Source organism: Aotus nancymaae, unplaced genomic scaffold, assembly GCF_030222135.1.
Source record: "Aotus nancymaae isolate 86718 unplaced genomic scaffold, 86718_ANA_hifiasm-v0.15.2.pri h1tg000028l, whole genome shotgun sequence".
NCBI lineage: Eukaryota > Metazoa > Chordata > Mammalia > Primates > Aotidae > Aotus > Aotus nancymaae.
In genome coordinates this window covers 17,069,950-17,086,199 of record NW_026988441.1, presented here as the reverse complement: position 1 = coordinate 17,086,199, position 16,250 = coordinate 17,069,950, and the positions used below count along the sequence as shown (strand labels likewise).

Below are 16,250 nucleotides of genomic sequence, written 5' to 3'. Positions count from 1 at the left end.
TTAGTATAGACAGGGTTTCTCCATGTTGGTCAGGCTGGTCTCGAACCCGTGGCCTCAGGTGATCTGCCCGCCTCGGCCTCCCAAAGTGCTGGGTTTACAGGGGTGAGCCACTGCATCGGTTATTTATTTTTTTGAGACAGAGTCTCGCTCTGTCACCCAGATTGTAATGCAGTGGCATGATCTTGGCTCACTGCAACCTCCATCTCCTGGGCTCTGTCGATCCTCCCACTTCAGTCTCCAGAGTAGCTGGGACTAGGTGCATGCCACCATGCTCAGCTAATTTCTGTATTATTATTATTATTTGTAGAGACAAGCCAGGCTGGTCTCGAACTCCTGGGCTCAAGAGATCCTCCTGTCTCAGCCTCCCAAAGTGCGGAGATTACAGGCGTGAGCCACCATGCCCAGTTGTTGCTTAATTTCTTTTGTAAATCAGTATTCCTGCAGATATCATTTAATTTTGATAGGGGCCTAGTGGTATGGAGCAACCCATGTTCCCATTTTACAGATGAGAAAATCGCTGCTCAAGAACATCAAGTCACTCTTTTGGGGTATACAGTTATTACAGGCACAGCCAGGATTCAACTCAAGCCTAGCCAGCCTCCAGGGTAGGGCTAAGAGTCAGCCAGCCTGCCTGGGGGCCAGATTTAGCTCCCCGCAGGAGTCCTGAAAAAGTACTAAACACGGCCGAGTGCTGTAGCTCACGCCTGTAATCCGAGCACTTTGGGAGGCCAAGGCAAGTGGATCGCCTAAGGTCAAAAGTTTGAGATCAGCCTGACCAATGGGGTTTCGCCATATTGGTCATGATTTGCCATGATTCATGATTCGCCATGAATCTCACTCTGTCTCCCAGGCTGGAGTACACATGGCGTGATCTTGGCTCACTGCAACCTGGGCCTCCCCAGTTCAAGCGATTCTCTTGCCTCAGCCTCCCGAGTAGCTGGGATTACAGGCATGTACCACCACGCCCAGATACTTTTTGTATTTTTAGTTGAAACGGAGTCTCGCTCTGTCGCCAAGCTGGAGTGCAGTGGTGCGATCTTGGCTCACTGCAACCTCTTCCTTTTGGGTTCAAGCGATTATCCTGCCTGAGTCTCCTGAGTAGCTGGGACTACAGGCGTGCATCACCACGCCCAGCTGATTTTTGTATTTTTTAAGTAGAGACCGGGTTTCACCATGTTGGCCAGGATGGTCTCGATCTCTTGACCTCGTGATCCACCCCCATCGGCCTCCCAAAGTGCTGGGATTACAAGCGTGAGCCACCGCGCCTGGCCGGCCATATTTTTTAAGTAAATAAAGAAACCAGGCCGTGACCAAAGGAATCTTCCTGTGTCTGAGGACTTTTGAGACTGGCATACAGAGGATACCCTTTGGGCTGGTCCAGCAAACAACGATCCTGCTGGCCTCTGACTGGGGCGGGGGCGTGGTAAGGGGAGCTTGGAAGGAGGCGCAGGCCCTGCCTGCGGTTTGACTGCCATCCGCGCCGCTGCAGGCACCGGGAAAGGCAGTCCAGCCTAAGTCCTCGCCAAAGAATACTCCAGGCCTCCAGGAGCTGTTTGTCGCGACAAGACCTGGAGAGGGCCGTGTGGAGTTCCTTAGTGAGTGGACTGAAAACCGCAACTCTGTAGGGGTATACGCAGGCCCTGGGGCGAAAATTCACATTACGACACTGGGAGGGGGCGGGTCTCCTCCGAGTTCTTGTCCGCGGGCGCCTCAACCCAGACCTGAGGGATGTGGGTCAGATCCCAGCTTACCGAGTCAGGGCGAGCTTAGGACCTCCAGCGCTGGAAACGCGCAGGGCGGAGTCCAGATTCACGTCCCGCTAGCCTGGGCTGGGGTGCGCATGCGCAGTTTCCACTTCGGCTCTAGGACCGCGCGGGCAATTACGGGGCCGCGGTGCAGAGTCGGACCGGAGAGTTGTGGCCTGAGTCACCGGCCCCGCCCTTCGGAGCCGGACGCAGCGGGAGGCCCGGGAGCGGCAGCGGAACGGACCCCACGGGACCTTCGGACCTGTGCGGTGGTAAGCGCCCGGCCCGTACCCCCTCCCCACCCTGCAGTTCCGGCCCTGGCGGTCCCCAGACCCGGCGAGACCGTGAAGTCTCGGCCTCAGGGGTCCCCAGATCCATGGTCTCAGATTCAAACCCCCCAGACCTGTTCGACTCCCTTTTATGCCGTCCCGGGGACCCTTCCCTACCCTCTGTCTCATGATCCAAAATGCAGGCCCATAGATTTCCGAGATACCCCGTGAATTATTCCTTGGTGCGTTCTGGACCGCGATCGTAGATCTGTGCCCCCAGTTCCAGCGGGGGACCCCATTATCTGGGACCCCAGGGATCACAGCCGCGATCTTAGACCCGAGCCCACAGACCCAAAGGTGACACTGGAATCCTGCCGCTGGGAACATCTAAATTCTCAAGCCCGCATTTGGGATTTCCTGAACCCCGCCCTGGGGCCCTTTAGGCCGTGGATGTTTGCTCCGCGCCCATGACCCGCCAAGGACCTCTCCATTCAGTTCCGTCGGGCACGCCTTACACCAACTTGGAGTCCCCACCAAGAGAACCCCCACCAGAGCCTCACCCTCCCCTTAACTCGTGCACTCAGCCCAGGCTCCCTCAAGCCCCACGGGTGCCTTTTAGACTCCAGGAGGTTGCAAACCTGATTCCCCGTTCCTGCCCCACCCATCCGAGGACAACCCGCCCTCGCAGGCTCAGACCCCCATCAGGGGCCTCAGATTCCTCCTCCAGGTCCAGCTGCCGGAAATGCGTGTTTGAGGGAAGGGTGTGGGCTCAGGGCGACGCAACCACCGGTCCCTTTTTCCCCCCCAGCAGTGAGTCGCAGCCATGTTCCTGGTTAACTCGTTCTTGAAGGGCGGCGGCGGCGGCGGCGGCGGGGGAGGCGGGGGCCTGGGTGGGGGCCTGGGTAATGTGCTTGGCGGCCTGATCAGTGGGGCCGGGGGCGGCGGCGGCGGCGGCGGCGGCGGAGGCGGTGGAGGCAGCGGTGGCGGTGGAACGGCCATGCGCATCCTAGGCGGAGTTATCAGCGCCATCAGGTGAGGTGGGGACTATTGGAGGGGCGGGGCCTAGGAGCGGGAGGAGCCTCAAGGGGCGGGGCCTGGGGAGGAGCGTAATCTAACTACACTAGAATAGAATTAACCTGAGGCCGACCTGGGTACCTGAATTAGGACGGGGTGGCCTGGTTTGGGAGTTCTGCTATAAGGGGGTGGACCCCAATGAAGCTGATATCAGTCCTTGGGGGCAGGACATGATATGGGAGGGGTCTGATTGTGTGGGTCCAGGACAATGTAGTCCTCAGGGCGCTGGTCTGGAGTTTTGGGGGCGGGGCTTATGGATCTGGGCCCGGCCTGCATTGGCTACCCTGGAAACGAACGTTAAAGGGGCGGAGCCAATGCGTCTGAGTGACATTTTACAGACACGGCTTGACTTATGAGTGCGGTCAGAGGTTTTAGGTGGGTTAATGAGAATGTGAGATCAGGAGAAACCAAGGCCTAATGGGATAGGAGAAATGGCCCAGAATGGGCTAGGCCTGCAGGAAACTGGCTGGATAAATGTAGAAAAATGTCCTGATAGGGGTAAGCAGGTTGGCCTAATTAGCCATGGCCACTTAACAGTGATCCCTTGAAGGAGCGGGGACCTATGGATGGGGTAGGATGTTGGGAAGATAGACATTTAGGAAGGGGGCCATGGAGTAGGGTCCCCTAAGGAGGATGGCACCTAAGGAGGATGAGGCCTTGGGAAGCTGGGACAGAGCCTCTATAAAGTGAGCTCTCCAAGGGGCAGGGTCTGTTGACTCTGTGTGAGATTTTTAGGTTGAGGGTGGCCAAGGTGACTGGAATCTGCCATTGGGTAGGTATGCCTGGCAGGAGTGGAGCCTCCCAGGGGACGGGTCTCTAGGTTTCCTCCAGGGTAGGGTTGGCCTGACGAAAGGAGAAGGGGGGCAGGACCAGGGCAGTGTGGATTAGGACAGGTGAAGGGCACAGCAACCAAGTAAGGAAGGTGGCCTTAGGGCTAATGGTTCTGCTGCCCTGCCAGTTGGAGGCCCCGCCCCCAGGTGCCAACCCCTCCCCCTTATCTCTTCGCAGCGAGGCGGCTGCGCAGTATAACCCGGAGCCCCCGGTAAGCCCCCTCTGCAGCCAGCCCCACTTCTCCTTCCAAGGCCTCTTCCCATCCCTGTTCCTGTAGGGAAGCCCCACCTTCCACCCCTTCTTGTGACATTCCTCTGCCAGTTCCCCCCGGGCCATGTCCGCAGCTTCGCCATGGGTTTTAGCCATCCCTGACATACGCACTCCCCATTCGCTGCCACCCCTCATTCTTTTTCTCATCAAGCCGCCCAGCCCACTATGACTTCCCCACCCAGGGTGCCTCGATGTGAGGAGCTGTCCTGGGCGGGTCCCCTCCCCCCACCAGCTCTGAGCTCTCCTCCCTCTGCAGCCCCCACGCACACATTACTCCAACATTGAGGCCAACGAGAGTGAGGAGGTCCGGCAGTTCCGGAGACTCTTTGCCCAGCTGGCTGGAGATGTAAGTAACCTGGGGTCCCTGGCCCCGTCCTAACCCTTCCATCCCTTCCCTTGTGGCTGCCTAACAATCCCAATGTTTCCATTCTCCATGACATTTTCAGACCCCTATCAGTCACCCCTGACCTCCCCCTAACTTCCGCCTGCAGGACATGGAGGTCAGTGCCACAGAACTCATGAACATTCTCAACAAGGTCGTGACACGACGTAAGTGACCAGGGTCAAGGCATAAGGCAGGTTTAGAGGCAGAGGGGCTGGAGTGGCTTTGACCTCTGGCCTCTGACTTTTAACCTGTCGCCCACAGACCCTGATCTGAAGACTGATGGTTTTGGCATTGACACATGTCGCAGCATGGTGGCCGTGATGGATGTATCCTTGGCGGTAGTGTCGGGGAGGCTCTGGGTGCACAGGGAGTTTTTTAAGAGTATGTTGGGGAAGCCAAAGTGTAGCCTTCATATCTGCAGATGTGTAAATGCATACATCAGAACAAACTCACCTACAGACGTGTGGCAGTAAATCATAACAATGCCACTGTCACAGCTGGCACTTTAATTATATAAAGTGACCAAACCTTCACAACCACCTTGTTGGACAGGCACAATTATTATACTCCATTTTACAGATGAGAAAACTGAAGCTCAGAGAGAAACAGTCATTTGTCTCAAGTTCCAAATAAAGGTCGGGCGTGGTGGTTCACACCTGTAATCCCAACACTTTGGGAGGCCAAGGCAGACAGATTACCTGAGGTCAGGAGTTCAACACCAGCCTGGCCAACATGGTGAAACCCCATCTCTACTAACATACAAAAATTAGTCAGGTGTGGTGGCAGGCACTTGCAGTCCGAGCTACTCAGGAGGCTGAGGCAGGAGAAGAATCCCTTGAACCTGGGAAGCAGAGGTTGCCGTGAGCCAAGATCACGCCACTGAACTTCAGCCTAGGTGACAGAGCAAGACTCCATCTCAGGAAAAATAAATAAATAAATTAGCCAGGTATGGTGGTGGGCATCTGTAGTTCCAGCTACCCAGGAGGCTGAGGCAGGAGGATCACTTGAACCCAGGAGGTAGAGGTTGCAGCGAGCCAAGATTGCGTCACTGCACTCCAGCCTGGGCGACAGAGCAAGACTCTGTCTCAAAAAAAAAAAAAGTTATAAATAAAGAGCAGGTGGCAGGATAGGAATTTGGACTCAGGTCTTTTGGGCTTGAGAACCCAGTTTCAGCCACATGCACATATACACACACACACCCCCAAGAGCACACTCACATACATGAGGGTGTGTGAATCAGTGTGCACAGGAACACACGTACATTTGTATGTGGGCCAGCCGTTAGCTGATCTTGGATACATGTACATTTTTATTTTTGTTAAAAAAATATAGAGACAAGCTTTTACTATATTGACCTGGCAAGTCTCGAACTCCTGACCTCAAGAAATCCTCCCACCTCAGCCTCCCCAGAGTGTTGGGATTATAGGCTTGAGACACCACGCCTGGCCTTGTGCACATTTAACACACAGGGCAATACAGACACACACATATATATGTGTCATGTGAAATATGCACAGACATATTACATTTGAGTGAAGCAACCTCAACTCTACCCCTTAACCAGGTTACTGAACCTCTCTGTGCCTCAATTTCCCTATCTGTAAAATGGGTGAATGATAATGGTGATACTGAATTGGAACTACATGCAAAAGGTTTAGCACAGCGCATAGTGCATAGTACATGGTCTGTACACATTAGTTCTTTGTTTTTCTTTTTGAGATGGAGTCTCACTCTGTCGCCAGGCTAGAGTTCAGTGGTGCGATCTCCTCTCACTGCAACCTCCATCTTCTAGTTTCAAGCAATTCTCCTGCCTTAGCCTCCCAAGTAGCTGGGATTACAGGCACGTGCCACCACACCTGGCTAATTTTGTATTTATAGTAGAGATGGAGTTTCTCCATGTTGGTCAGCCTGGTCTTGAACTCCTGACTTCAGAGTGATCCACCCACCTCGGCTTCCCAAAGTGCTGGATTACAAGTGTGAGCCACTGTGCCTGGCCTAGCAAGAATTTTCTGAATGAGCAATTAACAGCTCTTTTCAGGCAACGAATTTGTACTTTAGAGTAGTTGAATATAATTCCTGATGGTTATGTTTAAAGAGAATCCTTATTTAGAAATATAAGTGAAGATATGTATGGATAAAATGAAAAATAAAACCACATGCCAAGTGATGTGACGAGGGCTGAGCGGGAGTTGGAGTGTCAGCCCTGGCTCCCTGCTTGCTGTGTCACCATCGTGTCCACACTGCATGCGGCGCGTGCATCTGGGTGTAGCTGTCACTCTTCTTTTTTTTTTTTTTTTTTTTTTTTTTTGAGACGGAGTTTCGCTTTTGTCACCCAGGTTGGAGTGCAATGGCGCGATCTCGGCTCACCGCAACCTCCGCCTCCTGGGTTCAGGCAATTCTCCTGCCTCAGCCTCCTGAGTAGCTGGGATTACAGGCACACGCCACTGTGCCCAGCTAATTTTTGTATTTTTAGTAGAGACGGGGTTTCATCGTGTTGACCAGGATGGTCTTGATCTCTTGACCTCGTGATCCACCCGCCTCGGCCTCCCAAAGTGCTGGGATTACAGGCTTGAGCCACCGCGCCCGGCCGATGTCACTCTTCTTAACACCATCCCACCAGAGCGACACCACAGGCAAGCTGGGCTTTGAGGAATTCAAGTACCTGTGGAACAACATCAAAAGGTGGCAGGTGTGTAGCAGCCTCTGAAATCCCTGGTACCCAGACCCCCTAGCCACGGAGACACCATGCCCCACCATGCTCACTTGGACCCGATCTCTCTGTCCCCTCAGGCCATATACAAACAGTTTGACACTGACCGGTCAGGAACCATCTGCAGCAATGAACTCCCAGGGGCCTTTGAGGCAGCAGGTATGGCCGGCAGAGACGTGGTGGGGCTGGGAGTGGGATGGGTGAGAAAACCTCCACTCAGCTGGTCTGGGCCTGACTCCTGGGCATGGGAGTGGGTTGGGCCATGTGACCCCCACACCTGAAGGACGAAATCCATCTCAGGGTTCCACCTGAACGAGCATCTCTACAACATGATCATCAGACGCTACTCAGATGAAAGTGGGAACATGGATTTTGACAACTTCATCAGCTGCTTGGTCAGGCTGGATGCCATGTTCCGTGAGTGACGCCCCAGCTGTCTTCCTGGGTGGGGATTCCTGTGATTTCTGTGGGCCAACGTCTTCTCCAAGCCTGACTGAGGTAGACGATGCTGGGGGCGTGGCAGTGACTGAATCAGCCCCAGTTTCTGCCCTCATGGAGCACACAGTCTAGTGGTGAAGAGATAAGTCCCCAGGCGCTGATAGTTCAGACTGGTGATGGCTGGGAGAGGGGAAGCTCAGGGCAGAGTGATGGGTTGTGATGGGGGCAGCACAGGCTGAAGGTCTAGGGCTTTGGTTGGGGGAAGAGTGGGCAGAGCATGCTCAGATTGTGCTTGGGGAAGCCTAGAGGGCAAATCCAACCCAGGAGGCACCTGATGCAGCCCAAGGGGTCAGGGAGGGCTCCTGGAGAGGGAGCATTGGGTCCTGAGGGATGAGGAGAGACTTAGTGAGAAGGTAGGGAATGCAGCTGCAGGCTGAGGGCACAGACTGTGCAAACACCTAGGAGGGAAAGAAGCTGCGGCTTCTGGTGCTTTTTGCTAGATTTCTTTCTTTTTTCTTTTCTTTTCTTTTCTCTTTTTTTTTTTTTTTTTTTAAGACAGAGTCTTGCTCTTGTTGCCCAGGCTGGAGTGCAGTGGCACAATCTTGGCTCACTGCAGCCTCCGCGCCTGGGTTCAAGTGATTCTCCTGCCTCAGCCTCCTGAGTAGCTGGATTACAGGCACCACCATGCCCATAATTTTTATATTTTTAGTAGAGACGGGTTTCACCATGTTGGCCAGGCTGATGTCGAACTCCTGACCTCAGGTGATCCACCCGCCTTGGCCTCCCAAAGTGCTGGGATTACAGGCATGAGCTGCTGCACCTGGCCAGGATTTATTTTAAAGAGTGCTTAAGCTGGGGTGCAGTGGAGAAGCAGACAGTTGGGAGGGGCAGTAGGGACTAGATCATGAGGGCTTTTATGAGTTTTTTGTTTGTTTTTAAGAGACAAGGTCTCTGTCTTCAAGGCTGGAGTGTAGTGGCACGATCATGGCTCACACAGCCTCAATCTCCTAGGCTCCAGCAGTCCTCCTGCCTCAGCTTACCAAATACCTGGGACTACAGGCACACACCACCATGCCTGGCTAATTTTTTAAATGTTTTGTAGATATAGGGTCTTGCTGTGTTGCCCAGGCTGGTCTTGAACTCCTGGGCTTCAGCAATCCTCCCACCTCAGCCTCTCAAAGCCTTGGTATTATAGGCTGCATGTGGCCTTATGAGTGTACTGAACACTGAAGACATCACTGAAAAGTAGGAATTACTATCCTTATTTATTTTTTGAGACAGTCTCGCTCCATGTTGCCAGGCTGGAGTGCAGTGGCGTGATCTTGGCTAACTGTAACCTCTGCCTCCCAGGCTCAAGTGATTCTCTTGCCTCAGCCTCCTGAGTAGCTGGGACTACAGGCATGCACTACCACGCCCAGCTAATTTTTGTATTTTTAGTAGAGACGGAGTTTCACCATGTTGGCCAGGATGGTCTTGATCTATTGACCTTGTGATTCGCTCACCTCGGCCTCCCAAAGCGCTGGGATTACAGGTGTGAACCACCGCGCTCAGCCATTACTATCCTTATTTTATGGAGGAGGAACTTAGGGTTCAAGGAGGCAAAATTTCATGTTCATAATTACCCAGCTAGGAAGTTGCAAAGCCAGAATTTGAACTTGGATCTGTCTGAGCTCTGAGCTGAGTGGGAGGAGGTAGGAGCAGTGGACATGATTAGGCCATACAGGATTGTGGGTGCCAAGTTTGGGGGTGATCAGACTCTACCAGGGACATTGGGGAGCCATGGCAGATTCTAGGCAGAAGGAGGGGCAGGGTCAGGTTTGGCTTTAGAAAGAGCCCTTGACCTCTAGGCTGGGCCTGGTGACTCACGCTTGTAATCCCAGCACTTTGGGAGGCTGAGGCAGGTGGATCACCTGAGGTCAGGAGTTTAAGACCAGCCTGGCCAACATGGGAAAACCACATATCTACTAACAACACAGAAATTAGCCGGGCATGCCTGTAATCACAGCTACTTGGGAGACTGAGGCAGGAGAACCGCTTGAACCTGGGAGGCAGAGGTTGCAGTGAGCCAAGATCATGCCACTGCACTCCAGCCTGGTGACAGAGTTTAAGACTCTGTCTTATAAAAAAAACAAAAAATTAGCCGGATGTTGTGGCGCATGCCTGTAATTCCAGCTACTTGGGAGGCTGAGGCAGAAGAAACACTTGAACCTGGGAGGTGGAGGTTGCAGTGAGCCGAGATCATGCCACTGCACTCCAGCCTGGGCGACAGAGTCGGACTCTGTCTCAAAAAAAAAAAAAAAAAAAGCCAGAGAGTGCAGGACTCTGTGGGTGTGGACACCGGAGGGCAGTAACTGAGCGGAGATAGTGGTGTAGGCATCTTGTCTTGAACTCCCGACCTCAGGTGATCCGCCTGCCTTGGCCTCCAAAGTGCTTGGATTACAGGCGTGAGCAACTGTGCCCGGCAGAGGCATCTTGTCTAGATTCGCTGTAGGTGGGGAACATGAGTCAAGTTTCAGGGCAGGAGTGGGACCTGCAAGACACTAGGGACAGGAAGTAGAGTGTGCAGAGCCTCCTGGTAGCAGAGATGTCAGTAGGAGGCCGGGGCAGGGCAGAGGTGATGTCAGTACACAGAGGCCATTATTGAGGAGGGTAACAGCTTGGATTCCAATCCTGATTTCTTCACGTTCTTGCTGTGTGACCTGGGGCACGGCCCCCTCATTCTTTTTTCTCTCCTTTTCCTTTTTATATTTGTTTTTGAGATGGAATCTTGCTTTGTTGCCCAGACTGGAGTGCAGTGGCGCGATCTCAGCTCACTGCAACCTCTACTCCCAGGTTCAAGCGATTCTCCTGCCTCACCCTCTGAGTAACTGGGACTACAGGCACGCACCACTATGCCCAGATAATTTTTGTATTTTTAGTAGAGATGGGGTTTCACCATATTGGCCAGGCTGGTCTTAAACGCCTGACCTCATGATCCTCCGGCCTCGGCCTCCCAAAGTACTAGGATTACAGGCGTGAGCCACTGTGCCCAACTACTTTTTAGTTTTTTAAAAAACAGAGATGAGGTCTCTGTTGCCTAGGTTGGTCTCGAACTCCTGGGCTCAAGTGATCCTCCCATCTTGGCCTTCCAGAGTGTTGGGATTAGAGGTGTGAGCCACCACGCCCAACCTGTGCCTCATTTTAAAATGACACTTATATCACAGAGTTGGATTAAATGAGTTAATACCTGCAAAGCACTTTACGCAGTGCTGGGCACACAGTAAATACTCAGGGAAGTGCCAACTGCTGTTAGTGTCACCCCATGTAATGTTATTATGCTAAAAACCAGTCTCCTTTCTTCCCTACCCTCAAACCTCCCCATCCCCTCCAGGTGCCTTCAAATCTCTTGACAAAGATGGCACTGGACAAATCCAGGTGAACATCCAGGAGGTAAGAACCCCCATCTTGGGGTGTGGGTGCCTGGGGGGACCCCATCCCTCAGCGCTTCATACCAGTCCTGAGCTCAGTCTCCTTCCTCCTATTTTGCCAGCAGCCCCTGGGTGAGGACAGACGGGCTGGTGCTCTGGTGTTCCCTGTCCTCATTCTCTGCCCTCCTCTCCCCAGTGGCTGCAGCTGACTATGTATTCCTGAATGGGACCCCCAGACCCACCCCCTCACCGCCTCGCTATAGGAGTCACCTGGAGCCTCGGTCTTTCCCAGGGCCGAGCCGGTCTGCAGTCACATCTTCGTGGGGCCCGCTGACCCACAAGCTTTTGTTCTCCCAACACTTGTTACCCAACTTCTTAACATCTGGGGCCCAACATGCCCTGCCTGAGTTCCCCCTGGCTCTAGGATATTCTAACAAGCCCTGCCCAAGGGCCTCCCCACTCCCACCACGCCCCATGTTTACCTGCTCTGTAGCCTCTCCCGTGTCCCCGTGCCAAGCCTAGCACTTGTGATGCTTCCGTGCCCCAAGGGCCCTCTCCCAGTTCTGGGAGGATGACTCCAGTCCCTGCACGCCCTGGCACACCCTTCACAGTTGCCACCCAGGCAGCCAAGCTCCAGGCCATGCCAGGCCCACGTGCCCCAGTGCCTTTGTCTATATTCTGCTCCCAGCCTGCCAGGCCCAGGAGGAAATAAATGCACCCCAGTTGCTGCTCTCTATGCGATCTGCCTCCTGATCTGGGAGAGGAGGGGTGGCTGAGGCTCTGGGTCCTGGGGAGCAGGGGAAGTGGTGGATTTGTCCCCAGGGCTGGATCCATGGATCTCCTGGTCTTTTTCTTGTCTGCATTTTTTTCTTATCCTGAGGTGTAGCCTTGTTCTTGCTGATCCCTCTCAGATCCTGTGGAGGCTGAGACAGGACTCAGAAGCGCGGGTGATCTCTGCTTCTGCTTCCAGAGTCCGGGCTGGAGGGAGGTCTCAGTGCTACCCAAGGCTATGTTTGCCCCTCTTGCAGCTTCTCCATCCACACTTGGCCTCTGCCTCTGTTGTGTCATCAGCCATGCTCAGTGTCTTCCTTCCCACTTGAGGACACCACCCCATGTCCCTGGGTCCTGAGGGGCAGCCTATGGGTGATGTTTGGGGTACTCAGCAGAGGGCCAAGAGGTGGCAACATCCTAGGAGTAGCCCTGGTCGAGCGTGAGGCACCAAGGGCTGGGGGTAGTGGGCTGTCCACAGGGCAGAGATCCCTGGTTGGCGGAAGGATGGGTTTGGCGGGGACAGGTGCACACACACACATATACAGAGGCCAGCGTTTATTGACACTTGTCGAGTTCCTCAGACCCCTAGGCTTCTTGAAGTTCCTCAGATCCCCGGGCTTCTTGGTCTCATTTATTGCGGGGGAAGGAGGCCCAGCCAAGGCAGTACAAGCCGTAGGCAGTGCCTGGAAAGGGGAAGTAGGGGAGATAGAATGAGACCTCATCCCCCTCCCTGAACATCCCGGGCTTTGACGGCCTTCTTCAGCCTCCCCAGTTCCCAGCCTGGACCCCAGTTCTAGTTTGGGGTCCAGCTCCCTTCCCAAATTGGACTCCCTAGTGCAAAGCCCCCTAGCGCTGATCTAGACCAGGCTGGGAGCTTCCTCCTCAACTCCTCCCTAGGCCTCAGTCTCGCCGCCACTAGCCCAGCTCCCCTCCTGGGACGCAAGCCCAAGTCCTAGGTAGCCCCCTCCCTACAGGCCCGACTCCAGCTGAGTACTCCACCCCCTTCCTAAACGCCAACCCCCAGCCCAGATGCTGGTTGGTCCTGCCCGGAAGTCAGCCACCTCCTCCCCGGGGTCCAGCCCCGCCTCTCCCGCAGCTCGGGCCGGGCCGTGCCCTGCACTTACCGCCCAGACACAGCCCCATGGTCACTCGGTACAGGATGTTGTCAACGACGCCGCCCTTCAGGTACAACGGGATGCCATTTTCCTCCTGGATGTGGGGGTGTCTGATGAGAAAGGGGTGCCGGCTGCTCCTTACAGCGCGCCCGGCCTGCCCCGGCTCGGCGCGCTCCCGGCGGGCGTCCCGGGTCCTCCCCTCCCCTGCCCTGCCCACCTGGAAGAGCTTCTGTTTCTCGGGCACTCGATTCTTGAAGCGGTTCCGGGCTGTGGAGCTGATTGAGCGGATCAGCGCCTGGGAGACCTGCGGGGTGGGAGGTGGCCGGGTATTGGAGGCACCTGGAGGGGTGTCCTGAAGGGGAATCCCGCTCTCTGAGGCCTGGACGTGGGGACGGTAGCAAGCGTCCCAAAGGCGAGACGCGAACTGCCAGCCTGGATAAGGAGAGGACTCGCCCTGGAGTCTGGCCTGGAGGTGGACCCAGCTGTCTAGAGGGGGCCTGGAAGGGAGAAGACCCAGAGGGACTTTGTTCTGGGGGGTCTAAGCCCTGAGATGTTTTTGCGGGGAGGGTTTCCTGGATTAAAGGGAGGAAACCAGATCCCAGAAGAGTGGGGACCGGAATGGAGGTCCCCGGGAGCGTCCGGGCTGCCCGAGAAGCCCCGGGTGAGGGCAGGGTGTTATATTTCCAGTGTTAACACCTCGGTATGTTAAGTTCAAATCCAGGGCTTTGGGCCAGGCTGGGGGTCCCCAGCTGTCTCCGAAGTGTGGATTGTGGGGGAGGGGACTCAAGACTTTAGCAGGGAGTCCCAGGCCCTGAAGGGGGGCTCACGTTCCAAGGCCCGGGATGCAGGGGTGCTTGGAGAGTCCTGTACTAGGGCGAGGGCTTCTGGGTGGGGGGTTCCGGCCCAGCCCATGGGGGCCTCACCCGCGGGGCCAGCATTCTGCGTCGTCCTCTTCGGCCGTAGTCACCTCCCCTCTCCGCCCAAGGACACGCGCGGCCCTCCCCAGTCCAGGAACCCCAGGCCCCGCCCCCTGTGCGCACCCTGTCAGCTGGGGACGTGTGGCTGGGGCTGAGGCTGGGGCGTTTTGGGGGAAAGCCCCGCTCCTGGGATTCGTCCACCAAGGAGGAGGCGGTCCCCAGCCACGCGCCCGGGGCCGCAGCACACTTCCGTTTCGGTCTCGGAATTTTGGCTGGTCACAGCAGAGCGGAAAGTGGTATCAAGGAATACGTTTTTGCAGATTTTTGGAGATTTCGCCGGGGGCAAGTGCAACTCTCTCCCGGGTCTCTCCCTGCCCGCTGGTATGGGAGAGCCAGGAAAGGCCTAACTAAGCCCGAGTTCAAACCCCCTGTTCTGTCTACACAGCCAGAGATTGCACCTCCGAGCCTGTTTCCGTATTTGTAATGTGAGGGCTAACGCGGGACCTTCCTCAGAGATTTGTTGAGACGTTAAATGTTCTTATTTTTAGGGAACACAAGCTGAAGTCTTTGGGGGTAAAACGGTCTTATATCTGTTACGCTGAGAAACACATCATATCTATTTATAGCTCTCTCATTCTGGCAGGCAGCGGGTGCAGCACAGTTGTCCTCATGGTTTTAGCAACTAGGGAAGATCCTGGCCTAGTCTAAAAGGTTTTCTTTTTCTTTTTTTTTAGACAGGGTTTCGCTGTCGCACAGGCTGGAGTGAAGTGGTGCAGTCATAGCTCACTGCAGCCTTGATCTTCTGGGTTCAGCGATTCTCCCGCCTCAGCCTCCTGAGTGGCTGGGAGTATAGGGGCGCACCACCATGCCCGACTAATTTTTGTATTTTTTGTAGAGGCTGGATTTCACCATGTTGCCCAGGCTGTCTTGAATTCCTGAGCACAAGCAATCTGCCGGCCTCAACCTCTCAACGTTCTGGGATTACAGGCATGACCCATCTCACCCAGCCAATAGACAGCGTCTGTCTGCCTGTTTGTTTTTGAGGCAGCGTCTTGCTGTGTTGTCCAGGCTTGTCTCCAACTCCTCCAAGTAATGCTCCCACCTCTGCCTCCCAAAATGCTAGAATTAGAGGTGTGAACTACTGCACCCAGCTTCTAAAAGATTTTAACAATCTTATTTATTTATTTCATTTATTTTTTTTAGATAGAGTCTTGCTCTGTCACCCAGGTTGTGTAGTGGTGCCATCTTGGCTCACTGCAACCTCTACCTCCTGGGTTTAGGTGATTCTTGTGACTCAGCCTCCCAAGTAGCTGGGATTACAGACATCCACCACCATGCCCGGATAATTTCTGTAGTTTTTAGTACAGATGGGGTTACACCATGTTGGCCAGGCTGGTCTCAAACTCAGACTTCAGGTGATCCGTCTACCTCAGCCTTCCAAAGTGCTGGAATCACAGGCCTGAGTCACCGTGTCTGGCCACAATCTCTTTTAAAGAGGGCTTTTATAACTATTAAATTCCCTTAGCAGTTTCAAACTATGCTTGTAAATTTAATGTTAGGTTTTTCCATTTAAGAGTCAAGTAGGGCCAGGCACGGTGACTCACACCTGTAATCCCAGCACTTTGGGAGGCCAAGGCAGGTCTTATCTCCCAGTTCATGGATCCATTGTTGTCCTCCCCATGAGGACCAAAATCTCTAAACCAGCAGAGCTTAAAGCTGTTGAGGAGAGAAGCAATTCTCCAAGTTATTGTGTATAACAGAGAGAGAACCCATTTCTACTCACTTTCCCCCTGATTCCCAGTCCCATAAATTCTCACTCTGGAGAAACATCATAGAGTGGTCTCTCATTCAAAGCATGGACTGTGTCCTGTAAGTCACCTGTTAGCCGGGTGTAGTGGCAGGTGCCTGTAATCCCAGCTACTTGAGAAGTTGATGTGGGAGAATGACTTGAACCTGGGAGGTGGAGGTTGCAGTTAGCCGAGATTGCACCACTGCTCTCCAACCTGGGAAAGAGCGAGATTCCGTCGACAAAATAAATTTAAAAAAAGAATTTTCACTTTAGTGGCTGCCCTTGGGTGGGCACTCCTATGGGACACAAATATCTTCATGGTCTATGCAGAGTCTGAGGGACCCATCCTCATACTTCTTCCAAGCTTCCTTGTCATTAATCTTTCAATCTTCTCCCTTCCATATACTCCTAGGCTCAAGCAATCCTCCAGCCTCAGCCTCCTGAATAGCTGGGACTACAGTTGTAGACCACCATGCCCAGCTAATTTTATAGAGATGAGGTCCTACTCTATTGCCCAGGCTGCCAGGCT

The 16,250-nt window shown here is 54.2% G+C and overlaps 2 protein-coding genes across 3 annotated transcripts; one reads left to right on the top strand and one right to left on the bottom strand.

Annotated features, from left to right (window-relative positions):
• The first annotated feature begins 1,922 nt into the window (after nucleotides 1-1,922).
• On the top strand, nucleotides 1,923-11,867 carry CAPNS1 (calpain small subunit 1). 2 transcript variants are annotated; one of them, XM_064381443.1, is made up of 11 exons: nucleotides 1,923-2,017; nucleotides 2,823-3,046; nucleotides 4,097-4,130; nucleotides 4,446-4,535; nucleotides 4,681-4,738; nucleotides 4,836-4,900; nucleotides 7,195-7,263; nucleotides 7,365-7,443; nucleotides 7,585-7,701; nucleotides 11,093-11,151; nucleotides 11,326-11,867. In XM_064381443.1, exons 2-11 carry the CDS (start codon nucleotides 2,838-2,840, stop codon nucleotides 11,350-11,352), a joined length of 807 nt encoding a protein of 268 aa, XP_064237513.1. In that variant the 5' UTR covers nucleotides 1,923-2,017; nucleotides 2,823-2,837; the 3' UTR covers nucleotides 11,353-11,867. The 2 variants fall into 2 exon arrangements, with proteins under 2 accessions (XP_064237513.1, XP_064237512.1); XM_064381442.1 differs by lacking the exons at nucleotides 1,923-2,017; nucleotides 11,326-11,867 and having other exon boundaries at nucleotides 11,093-11,286.
• Nucleotides 11,868-12,440: 573 nt separating this feature from the next.
• Nucleotides 12,441-14,029, bottom strand: LOC105706817 (cytochrome c oxidase subunit 7A1, mitochondrial). Its single transcript, XM_012437431.2, has 4 exons — nucleotides 13,939-14,029; nucleotides 13,233-13,319; nucleotides 13,025-13,109; nucleotides 12,441-12,583 (listed from the first exon to the last, which is right to left on the bottom strand). The coding sequence occupies exons 1-4, from the start codon at nucleotides 13,951-13,953 to the stop codon at nucleotides 12,528-12,530; spliced, it is 243 nt and encodes an 80-aa protein (XP_012292854.1). The 5' UTR covers nucleotides 13,954-14,029; the 3' UTR covers nucleotides 12,441-12,527.
• Nucleotides 14,030-16,250: the final 2,221 nt, after the last annotated feature.

Coding starts and splice junctions, on each gene's coding strand:
- CAPNS1 (XM_064381442.1), top strand. CDS start 2,838: ATGTTCCTGGTTAACTCGTTCTTGAAGGGCGGCGGCGGCGGCGGCGGC. Junction 4,739..4,835: donor CAACAAGGTCGTGACACGAC/GTAAGTGACCAG, acceptor TGTCGCCCACAG/ACCCTGATCTGAAGACTGAT. Junction 7,264..7,364: donor ACAACATCAAAAGGTGGCAG/GTGTGTAGCAGC, acceptor CTGTCCCCTCAG/GCCATATACAAACAGTTTGA.
- LOC105706817 (XM_012437431.2), bottom strand. Junction 13,110..13,232: donor AGAAACAGAAGCTCTTCCAG/GTGGGCAGGGCA, acceptor CCCCACATCCAG/GAGGAAAATGGCATCCCGTT. Junction 12,584..13,024: donor CATGGGGCTGTGTCTGGGCG/GTAAGTGCAGGG, acceptor TCCCCTTTCCAG/GCACTGCCTACGGCTTGTAC.